The following is a 12,747-nucleotide window of genomic DNA, read 5'->3' on the forward strand; positions in this document are numbered from 1 at the left end:
GTGGCTTCAGCTGGATGTGGCGTATGTGAGATAACTTGCAGATTCTCTTCCTCACCAAATTGAGGCCATTATCAATAATGATGTAATGTTACATGGTATTAGTGTGATGTTTCCTGGTGTGACAAATTTTTTTGTGCAGTTTGTCCTGCAAGGACACTCACATCCTCTATTACAAAAGTTGCTCATCACAGTAGCATACCTTTTAACACAGCAGAGCAACTGCAGTGCATAAGGTGATGATGTGGACCTGACACTGATCGCACTTGTCCTTTGTGACGTGATGTTAATTGACATGCTGCAATTGCATTCCAATGCTTTGTTCTACCCGTAAGTAGTGCTCATGGCAACTCTGTGTACATTTACAAACAATGTCAAGGATGACCTTCCGAATGTTGCAGTAACAGTCGCAGTAGCAATACACTTGCACAACATATCGGACTGATGCAAAACTTTTGTTGCTGTACGTAGTTTAGTTTGTGTTTTGAACTTTTCTTAACTTTACTTGAAGACACAGAACTAAAATTTTAAAACTCAGTTTACTTGACTGCTAGACACCACAGGGTTAAATTATCTATTTGAAAGCCTGTTGTACCTTGAAGGTCTAATAGAACTGACATGTTTTAAACAGTGTAGTTTAAGGGGGCATTCTTTGATCCCAGTTTGCATATGTTTGTACATCTCAACAAAGCAGACACATTTAAAAATTCTGGATGCTGCTCATCATAAGAATAGTGACTGCTTGTTACTCAGCTAACACAGTACTTAGTAACATATGTATACAAAGAGGCCAGTTAACTGTCACGCCTAGTGGTGTCAGATCTTTTGTAGTACAAGCATTCGTAGGGTGTCTTATCAATTCCATGACCAAATTTTAAGTTTTTTTTTCATTCACGACATATTTAGGAGGTTTTGCTCGATCGTCAAATAGCTGTTCCTTAGTTTAGCTCAGGTGCTTTGCTCCTGAGAAAGCAATGTTGTCAAAGTATCTAGAATGTTTTAAGTTCATCACTGTGATTGTGGAATGCTGTTGGTGATGGATTAGTAAACAGAAATATTTTGGGATAGATGTGTTTGAGCTGAACACATTGACTGTTCACTACAAACATTACCAGAGATGCTACATGTATTTAGCATCTGCTGGCTTACTGAAATGTTAGAAGTTTTTTCTTCTTATGATGTGCAAAGATTATTATGAAGTTGTATATAGATGGATACTGCTTTTGAACACTTGTCTGCATATTTCCACATAAACATATGGACAACATATTTGAAAAGTAAATCAAGCATATGTCTCGCTTATGTAGAAATATGGTAAGGAAAGCTCGTGACACTGCTGTGAATGGAATAGTGTGATGTCTTATGACTGGAATATAGGCACCTTTCACTGATTGTTGTCATGCCAGTGGAGCACAGGCTGGGAAAGTCACTTGATATCGATATATTTGATCACAGGCAGGTCGTGGGTTCCTGGTGTTGCTGCACTTCAGGGGCTGTGCTAGCACTGGACCTTTTGTGTCCCTGTGCCAAAGGAGTACCATGACTACCAATACTTGGGGAAAATTGCCAATGCTATGATAGAAACTATTTCAATGATAGGGGTTGTAAAAGTAGCTACCCGGCTAAATTACAGTAAACCTGTCATTAATACAATGCTGGAAACTGGTGAATAGACATACCATCCAAAATATCCTCCTCACGGGCAAAGAAGCCACTGCCCCCCCATGTGTACCTTTGCTCATAAAACATCGCAGCACGCAAAGATTAGTATGGGTCAAGAACAACACTATTGGGTGCTTGAAGCACTGGAGCAGTAAATTGTAGTATTCATTTTTTCAAGCAGAAGTTGCAGTACAAGTGGATCACAAACCACAGGCCACCATTCAGACCAGCAAACCTGATTTTTCATAAACTGATTTTCTAATTCTACTTATGATTGGTCTCATCAGCAGTAAAAAGTATTGATTGTAGAAATACATTTCTTGCTGGCAGATTTCAGCATCTATAATCAGTCTTTGCTTCATATAAATATGCTGTGCATTTGAATCAAGATTGGTAATCATTATGCTACTTGCTCATTAAAATGTTAGTTGATGTGGACAAAGTTACCTTGTGTGGAGTGAAGGAAATAGAAGTTATTTGTATCCTTTATTTAAGTGGTGTGAATTTCATAATATATTTACTAGATAGACAGAAAGAGGCTACATAAACGTTGCTGCATTTACTGAAATACCAAACTTGAACTGCTTAGCACCAATCCTACATTTTGCATAGCTGACTGACTTGTAAATTTCTATACTCAATCTCATATTTTGTGCAAAGGCTCTCGTACACAGCCAGCGGCTGATGACAAAATATTCACAGAATATACACTGCCATAAGAAAGTTTCCCATCCATTCCAAGTCTACAAAATGTTGTAATACAATGACTTTCCAGAGCTCAGTGATATCCACAAGGAACTCGTATTGTCCCAACTTTCAGTGTTACAAAGGCACTAATAATTTCACTTCATTATACTAACCAAATCAGAACAACTAATTTGCGGACACCATTCCTGTAAAACAACTGCCTCTCATAAAACAGCTATTATATCAGTTGAGCAAAATCAATGCAAACCTAATGTGTAAGCAAGAGAGCAAAAATAGGCTTCTGAAAATCTGTTTTTGTTTTGCACATTTTGTTGCATAAAACATGTTGTATGAAGAAAGTAGGTTGTTCACAGACGTTATTATTTGGACCTTTTATTTTCATTGTTTGTATTTGGCAAACAGTTAACAAAAAATTCACTTGAGGAACTAAAAAAATTACAAGGAATCAAAATGGCGGGTAGTACTTGCATTAGGAGGCAAAATTCCAAGTATTGCTGAAAACACTTGTAAAAACAGAAAAAAAGTAAAACTTCATGCTATATGTAGTTCCATTAATTGACTGTTCTGTTAGTTCTTGCTGGAATATTTTGTCAATTATGAATGGAAAAAAACACACAACACTGGTCTAGTATTCTACAATATTAATTCTTTTACAAACCATTTTTCAGCTGTCGTGCCGTCATCAGGTACATGTATCTAGCTTTGGACCTGATGATCGCATAACAGCCAAAAACCAGTTTATAAAATAATAAATATAGTAGAATATTACACCAATGGCTTGTTTTTACACTCATAATATGCGATCTGTTCAAAAAATTCTGGAAATTTGTCCATAAAATTTTTCTACACTTACCTTTTGCTTATTGTGCATGGTCTCCTTTGAAATACTCTCCTTCACAGTTGACACACGCTCCTAACATTGTTTCCACTTCTAGAAGCAGTCTTTATATGCCTCTTGCTGGATCACACAAAGCACCATCTGCCAATTTTCTTTAACCTTGTGTATTGTTTCAAATCTTCATTCTTTTAACAGAGTTTTCAACTTCAAGAAGTCCGCGGGGACCAAATCTGGAGAGTACGAAGGATGAGGCAGCACAGTGATTTTGTTTTTTGTGCAATAGTCACACACTAATAGGGATAAATGGCGGGTGTGTTACCATGATGCAGGAGCCATGAATTGTCTTGCCACATTTCAGGCCATTTCCTTTTCACATGCATTGCAAAACATCCCAGTAGTACCATTAACAGTAGGTCCCTGTGGCATGAATTCATGAACTAATTCTTCTAAGCCAAAGAAAACTATCAGCATGGCTTTGACATTTGATCTGACCTGACAAGCATTCCCATTTGTGCAATCCAAAAACTCTTCACAAATTGTGAGGTGAAGGTCTTACTCTTCTTGATTCATGAGCTGTAAAAGCACTTGGTGGCAACAACAATGCATTCCACTATGCAGTGTCAGGATTTTATGACATGATGTAAGTGAAATGTTACAGTCTTCTGCAATCTCACAGGCAGTCAGTCTTTAATTGGCATGCAGAATTTCGTTGACATTCCTTACATGATCATTGTCAGTAGACATTGAAGGGCATCCTCAGTGAGGGTCATCTTTAACTTCCATGCAGCAATTTTTAAACCATGTGAACCTTTCATAACACCGATTATGTCTTAAGCACTCTTCAACATAGGCTTCCTGCATTATTTGGTGTGTATCCATGAGGGTTTTCTTAAGTTTCATGCAAGATTTAATGCAGACACATTGCTCCTCTTAATTGTGCCATCTCGAAATTCACAAACTGTGTGACACAATGTTCTACTCAATACAGCACCGATCAATAACTAACAGACATACAACACTGAAACATCCAGCAGTTACACAATAAACACAGGTATGTGCATGGATGCCAACTGTATTTAGCTGCAACACACCATTGGCATGAAATTACGAATGTTCCGGAATTTTTTGAACAGACCTCGTACATGTAGTTCATTTAAATGTAGTAATTTGCTGCTGGTGTATGACTAATATTTTCTCCGTGTTAACTGATTGAAACAAATAAAAAAGCTCATCATTATCTCATTGTATCAAACGAGACAACAGCACCATTGCTTCAAAACCTCTTGCCAGTTTAGTGCTCTCATTTTGGCGTGGCATTAGCAAGGTTTCACCAGAAAAAATGTACCTCCATCTGACATTTGCATGTTTATTAGATTATAATGTATTTTATATGAATGTTACTGAGAAATGTACAGCCACCGACATTTCGTTTACTTTTGTCAGATTTGTCAGTCCATAAGATGAAATGTATACACACTTCACTCAATATATTTGGTTCATCATTTACACTCCAACTGTAGTGTTACTGCTCTGGCAAAAGAATTTTTTCTTTGTATTCTGTTTCCAAAAATAGTGAATTTGAAATAAATTTCATGAATTACGCCTTTTGTACATTTAAAGATATTGATGCAGCATGGATACCATGGCCCTTTAAATTCCATTTCTGCGATAAACACAGCAAGCTGCCTACACATTTACCTTGTAGCATATGTCTGTAACTTCTGTTGTGAATGAGCAATGGCAGGAGTTATTATGATGTATTAGCAGCTGATTGTAAGTTGCCATCAACATATTAATGAATAGTATTCCATTAATCACAAAAATAAATATTCATTCATAATGTGACAACAGTCTTTAATTCCTAGAGACCAGAGTGTAAGCAGTTCATGTTGTTAGGGAAAAAATAGTAATTTGCTGGGACAAATAGACATACACTCATAGGAAATCAGTAAATGTAACATTTGGGTGGCACATTGGAATCGTTAGTTAGCACATTTCTTTCAGTACATATTTTCATCGGGTTTGCTTCACTTGTGGCAAATAAAGCTGTTGCCTTCTAACCTAATGTAGGCCACAAGCTACACTGAGGCTCAGTCTGTCATCCCAATCAGAATTTCTTATTTAAGACAAAATCATTCGTAAATGTTTCAAAATAAAAAATAAATTCAAAAGTACTGCACATGATTAACTGATAGTAAACTTTTCATTACTAGGCAGATATAGAACCGTACCAAGGGCCAACAATATAATGCCAGCAGTTCACATTTTATGGCATATGAATGTCATCTGGTTGATCTGGTTAAAAGCACGTCGCTACTTACACCATTCCATCCTCCCATTGGCTGCCTCCAACTGGACATTATGACACAACTTGATCTAAGTGCACAGACTGTAGGCAGCCCTTTGTAAACTCTTGCCATATACAAAGTGAGAGATTCTTATGACAGTTTATACATACACCATGTTCATATTGTATTCTCACAATTTAAAATTTTACACTGCAGATAATATATTCTTCTGGCAAACAAAAGAACTTCAAATTCATTGTGACCCCATATTTGGGAAGTCTGGTCAGCAGTGTATGATCACATGTTCATGCACATCGAAACATCAGCTTTGATACATAAGCAGGGTTATTAAACCATTGTAGCATGATTCTGGCACTATGAAGCAGTCAGTCATTCTGCTGACGATTTAGTATTCAACAGCTAATACAAGACATGGACAGCTGTAAATAGTAAACACTGCTGTAAAAATGCTCCATTGAATTCATGAAACAAAGAGATGTTAGTGTGTAATGTTCTCCCGAAATTGACATTCATGATATCTTCTTTATATCATTCATAGAGGGGAGGAGGTGGAATATAATGTAAAAAAGAACACTTCCAGTTTTATCCTTTGTGTGCCAGCTCAAAATAAACTTTCACATGAAATGTGGTTTATTCTGAGATTGACATTAAATGTCATGTAATAGTGTGAGTGATTTAACTTGCCACCTGGTCTAATTGAGATTTCTCATGCTTACTGCAATTATAGTTAACATTGTTCTTGCCTCAGTAAGATATGTTACTTATTCCCAATTCCTGTTGTAAATCAACAATTTTCACCATTGTCTGCCTACAGAATCGACTAATTATTTACACCTGCTCACTCCATGACTTAAGTTTTGTTAGTCCTCTTAATAGAGGAATGGCCATAATCTTAAGACTGCTAATTCTTAATAGGTGGACAATATACTAGAGGCAGGTAAGTGGGCAACAACAAGATGTAAATAAATACGCATCCGTCCATGTGTCTGAAGCCAGAGGAATGATCCAGTTATAAATGGAGACAAATTTGTTTTATACAGTCACATCCTATTATTGTCCCTGAAACACAGTTAAACTGATGATAAGCATACAGAGATTGTGTTTGTGTTGTATGCATTTGCTGTTTAGTGCTGAACTATTTTTCTCCCTGGAGATTACACCTTAAAATATATGTATTTTTATTAACAGCATATATGTTTGAGAATTATTTTATTCTCTCACATGTTTCTGCTTCTTCAGGTAACTTTTGTCTTTTCCAGAATCAATTAAATTCAGTTTTAAATGATTGTAATGATTCTCCTAATAAACGTCAGCGAAGAGATGACCTACAGTGGATACCTGATGATTTAAAACTTGGTTGTGAAAAACCAGTTCAGGTTAAACTCTTATGTGGTGCAGATTTTCTGGAATCATTTGGAGTACCTGGACTTTGGGCAGATGAAGATGTGAGTCTGCTTTCTGTTTTCCTAGACCTATGTGACCATATTCAAAAGTTCCTTGGTGTACATTATTCAAATTATTTTATAAATTTCATTTGGTTTTGATTTTTTAACTGGCATTTGTTACAGATTGAAACCATTCTTGGACAACATGGGTTGGTTGTTATAACTCGTGAAGGCAGCAACCCATATAAATTCATATATGAATCAGACATCTTATCAAAGTATCAGGTATGTTTATCTTAAAACAAAAATTCATGTAATGAAGCTACAACATTACAAGGAGACAGAATCATTAGCCAGTGCTGCCATTATACCAATATATAAGTAGAAAACAAAAACTATGAAGCATCTGTAAATGTATGCTTTCCCGGCGTGTACGGGTGGTGAAGAGTTCTTGGGCTTCCAGCTGTGTGGCGGTGTCTTCAAACTGCGACATTTCGATGAGTGACATACTCATCATCTTCTGGCACTCCCGCTTCCCCCTCCACCCCGCCCATCGGCTCTCCTGGATCCAGCCTCCCACAGCCAGGTGGTGGGGGGCACACCACAAGTATAGAGGGACTGGCATCTGCAAAGTCTCGACACTTCGCCAGAAGATGATGAGTATGTCACTAGTCGAAACGTCGCAGTTTGAAGACACCGCCACCTGGCTGGAAGCCCGAGAACTCTTCACTATCGAGCTTTTATTACTCTTGGTCCCTTTCTTAGGGACGAAAGAGGGATAGGGTTAAGAAGGTTAGAAAAGGAGGAACAAGTCACTCGGACCACAGGTTAAAAGGGGCCCACTTGTTTTGAAGAGGAAGGCATCAGATTGAGTAAGAGGTTAAAGATTATGTATTGGGCAAGCACTGTACCAATTTGTCCAGAGATGATGTAAAGATATATTAAGAAACTAAGATATATAGAGGAAGAGAAATTAGAAGTGAAATGAGCAGTGCAGTTAAATACAGAAAAGGAAATGGGTGAGGGAGGGGAGTTGTAAATAAAAAGTGGAGTACTGTGTGAAGTAATCCAAATGAAACTCCCTGACAGATTAAAACTGTGCCAGATTGGGACTCAAACCTGGGATCTTTGCCAGTTGTCGGTAAATGCTGTACTGCCTGTGCTATCTGAGCACAACTCACAACACAACCTGACAGATTTGTTTCTGCCACTACCTTATCTCTTACCTTCCATACTTCACAGAAATTCTCCTGTATACCATCTGGGATTAGCACTCCTAGAAGAAAGAATGTTGTGGAGACTCAGGGATTGTTTCATTCTGGTTAACTTCTCCTGTTTGTGTCTCGTATAAATATGGCCTTGAGTATTTCTTTGTGCTCTTGGCTCCTTTCATACATGGTGAATTCATATTTAACTGTTCACACGGACCATGAATCATGTTTCTCACTATTATGTTGTATAAATCTGGATCCTCTTCTGGATTTGGAAATTCAGCTTGAATTACTTCATCAATTTGATTTGAACAAAATTTTTCATGTAACAAAATCAAATTGTGTGAATGAGGCAATTCTCATTTTTTTCCATTCGCTTGTGTACATCCAACACTTGTTGGTTCCAAAAATATGATACTTTTTAATCACATCCAAGAATTTTAGTTGTTGCTGTTAGAAAAACCCCAGGTATTATGCCATGATGGTCCATGGGAATTTGTACATAAATCACATTTTCTTTGATCACCGGCCATGGTGAATTGCAAGTGAATGTTATGAGCAAATCGAGGTGACCATATTTTCATACATTGATCATAGCATTTTGTGTTGTACTCATGTACGTGTCATGGACGTCAGATGTTCATCTGTTAAGCTGTCTGTCAGTCTCATAATTCTCTTTCGTTGTGAAGCTAAAACGTATTTCTCACTCCTTATGTGTTTCATTTCTACACTCTTCTTTCTGTTTCCTTCTGTTGGACTCGCCACAGGCTAGCTCACCTTCTCTTCTACGTTTTGGCATCATGTTAAATATAAATATCACTACTCTCCACTGCAATTATTTACTATAGCACTTTTAACTATCACCAAAATTGGAAGCAATTCGCGTGGCACCCGGGGCCTAACATCAATACTTCAGTCTACGAATAATCCAAAAATTCTAGTACTTACTTTGAAAATTCTAGAAATTGGCACTGTACGGATCAGATCTGGAATTTTTGTGATTTTTCTTGTCCTTAATATACAAGTGACATCTTTCTTCAGAACTCTGGTGATATCTATTATCAAGTAGTGATATTTGTATTACATATAGAGTGCCAACAGTTTTCTGGTGAATTAATAGATGTCACTGTAAACTAATGTTCTTACAAACAAATGCCATCTTGAGACAGGTGTCTAATAGCGCCTGTAGTTCCAAAATGAAACCTCCTTCATGGATGGGGAATGAAGGGTTACCACACCATATAACTTCCATGAGGCTGCGAAGTTACTTTCTGAACTCACTCACACACATCACACTTATTTTTATTATATGTATTGATTACTAGCAGGATGGGTATATGAGTAGGAGATGACACAAGCCGCACCCAGTACACAGACTGTCCCTGTGTGAGTAGTAGTGCGGAACAACAAGCAGCTTCTTGCTGCACATGTGCTTGATGCTTTGATTTGTACAAAGTATCTCTGAAAACAGAAGTGTGCGTACTTCACTATGAATTGTAGCATTCCTTCCGATAAATAGTATATAATAACCTAATGGTTCCAGAATCATTTTATTATTCAGTTTCAAAGAGCCAGACATCCCATCAAGATCTTCACTATGTAATGGATATTAAGAGGGTCACCTTTTAAGTTTTTACAAAAGTCGTGAGAGAAAAACATTCCTTTGGTACAAATCATTTCATTATTTCCTATCCCTTTTGCAGTCAGCTGATTTGGAGTGGTGTGTGCTAAAAATGTCATGTGTATTTATGCCGTTATGCTACATTCTATTTAAATTGCCATATATCACACAGTATTCACTTTAAAAATATGAAATAATTACCACTTATCCATAAAAGTATGTAGAATATTATGGCTTACACAGATTATCATAATGTTTCAAATTAGTTTGATTCTGACAGTCCAAATAGAATTTTTTTTTAATGTTATAAATTTGACTTTGATTCCATATATCCAACACTGTGCTTCAATTTAAGAAGGCTAACTACAGTCCATAGAATCTACACACATTTCTGAGTAAAATGACATGAGGGATATGAAATTTGTGTTATTATTTAGAAAGATAATTATTATTTATTTGAAGAGAACATTACAGAATTTCCATGTCTACAGTATGACTTAGCATTTGTGTTTAGGAAAACATTCACCATGCAACCCTTATTACATCTATTACAAACAGTTCTTGACCTTCTTTTCCTTCCTTCACTAGTACACACACAGCATCTTGACTCTTTCGTCTCTGGAAGTTTTCTCAAACCTGGAGAATCACGAGGATCATCAATTGCATTTTTTTCTTGCAGCCATTCATCTGACAAGGCTTCAATTATCATTACAGTATATAGATATCTGGAAACAACTTTCCTTCCTTTATTATGCTCTTTGTATAATATGTAAGAGTTCAGCACCATTCTTGACATTATGTTAAAAGCTACCTTCTTCCAGTAATGAAGAGTTCACCTCTCGTTATTATAAACTCATTAAATAATAAATTGTTTGGCATGCTGTGTGCTATCATGATGTAGTTACTTTTCCTGACTTTGATGGCTTTGTGACAAAGAAAGTGTTGTGTACAATTCAATATTAACAGTTCTTCGAGCCTCTAAAGCAAGAATTGCTATACATGCAATGTAAATAAAGAAAGAGGCAATCATTTTCTTGTAAGGGCTACGTGAGCAAACCATTTACATTGGTTTCACAGCTAAATGTTCATTCATATAAAATAAAATGTGCTGCAATCTTTGATAAGACATACCAAAGGCTTCCTCTGTCTTGTGTTAAGTCATATGACAAGCCTCTTTCATCTACATCTATATCTACATAAATACTCCGCAATCCACCATACGGTGCGTGACGGAGGGTACCTCGTACCATAACTAGCATCTTCTCTCCCTGATCCACTCCCAAACAGAACGAGGGAAAAATGACTGCCTATATGCCTCTGTAGGAGCCCTAATCTATCTTATCTTTGTAGTCTTTCCACGAAATATAAGTTGGCGGCAGTAAACTTGTACTGTAGTCAGCCTCAAATGCTGGTTCTCTAAATTTCCTCAGTAGCGATTCAAGAAAAGAAGGCCTCCTTTCCTCCAGAGACTCCCACCCGAGTTCCTGGAGCATTTCCGTAACACTCGCATGATGATCAAACCTACCAGTAACAAATCTAGCAGCTTGCCTCTGAATTGCTTCTATGTCCTCCCTCAATCTGACCTGATAGGGATCCCAAACGCTCAAGCAGTACTCAACAATAGGTCTATTAGTGTTTTATAAACGTCTGGTAGAGTTTTGCACTGAGCATAACTTAATCATAGCTAACACTTGGTTCAAGAATCATAAAAGAAGGTTGTATACACGGAAGAATCCCGGACATGCTAGAAGGTATCAGATAGTTTATATAATGGTAAGACAGAGATTTAGGAACCAGGTTTTAAATTGTAGGACATTTCCAGGGGCAGATGCGGACTCTGACCACAATCTATTGGTTATGAACTGTAGATTAAAACTGAAGAAACTGCAAAAAGGTGGGAATTTAAGGAGATGGGACCTGGACAAACTGACTAAACCAGAAGTTGTACAGAGTTTCAGGGAGAGCATAAGGGAACAATTGACAGGAATGGGGGAAAGAAATACAGTAGAAGAAGAATGGGTGGCTCTGAGGGATGACGTAGTGAAGGCAGCAGAGGATCAAGTAGGTAAAAAGACGAGGGCTAGTAGAAATCCTTGGGTAACAGAAGAAATATTGAATTTAATTGATGAAAGGAGAAAATATAAAAATGCAGTAAATGAAGCAGGCAAAAGGGAATACAAACGTCTCAAAAATGAGATCGACAGGAAGTGCAAAATGGCTAAGCAGGGATGGCTAGAGGACAAATGTAAGGATTTAGAGGCTTATCTCACTAGGGGTTAGATAGATACCGCCTACAGGAAAATTAAAGAGATCTTTGGAGAAAAGAGAACCACTTGTATGACTATCAAGAGCTCAGATGTAAACCCAGTTCTAAGCAAAGGAGGGAAAGCAGAAAGGTGGAAGGAGTATATATAGAGGGCCTATACAAGAGTGATGTACTTGAGGACAATATTATGGAAATGGAAGAGGATGTAGATGAAGATGAAATGGGAGATGCGATACTGCGTGAAGAGTTTGACAGAGCACTGAAAGACCTGAGTCGAAACAAGGCTCCGGGAGTAGACAACTTCCCATTGGAACAACTGACGGCCTAGGGAGAGCCAGTCCTGACAAAACTCTACCATCTGGTGAGCAAGATGTATGATACAGGCGAAATACCCTCAGACTTCAAAAAGAATATAATAATTCCAATCCCAAAGAAAGCAGGTGTTGACAGATGTGAAAATTACCGAACTATCAGTTTAATAAGTCACAGCTGCAAAATACTAACGCAAATTCTTTACAGACAAATGGAAAAACTGGTAGAAGCCGACCTCGGCGAAGATCAGTTTGGATTCTGCAGAAATATGGGAACACGTTAGGCAATACTGACTCAACGACTTATCTTAGAAAATAGATTAAGGAAAGGCAAACCTACATTTCTAGCATTTGTAGACTTAGAGAAAGCTTTTGACAATGTTGACTGGAATACTCTTTCAAATTCTAAAGGTGGCAGGGGTAAAATACAGGGAGCGAA

General features: G+C 37.4%; 1 protein-coding gene across 2 annotated transcripts in view; it reads left to right on the plus strand.

Moving 5' to 3' along the window:
- The window catches only part of LOC126473429 (nicotinamide/nicotinic acid mononucleotide adenylyltransferase 1), a 104,130-nt gene that overhangs the window by 18,103 nt on the left and 73,280 nt on the right, over nucleotides 1-12,747 (plus strand). For both annotated transcript variants that reach the window (XM_050100468.1, XM_050100469.1), the window contains exons 3-4: nucleotides 6,774-6,959; nucleotides 7,083-7,184. In XM_050100468.1, coding sequence (XP_049956425.1) covers nucleotides 6,774-6,959; nucleotides 7,083-7,184 — 288 coding nt within the window. The remainder of the gene's footprint in view (nucleotides 1-6,773; nucleotides 6,960-7,082; nucleotides 7,185-12,747) is intronic.

Source organism: Schistocerca serialis, chromosome 4 (assembly GCF_023864345.2).
Source record: "Schistocerca serialis cubense isolate TAMUIC-IGC-003099 chromosome 4, iqSchSeri2.2, whole genome shotgun sequence".
Classification (NCBI taxonomy): Eukaryota; Metazoa; Arthropoda; class Insecta; order Orthoptera; family Acrididae; genus Schistocerca; species Schistocerca serialis.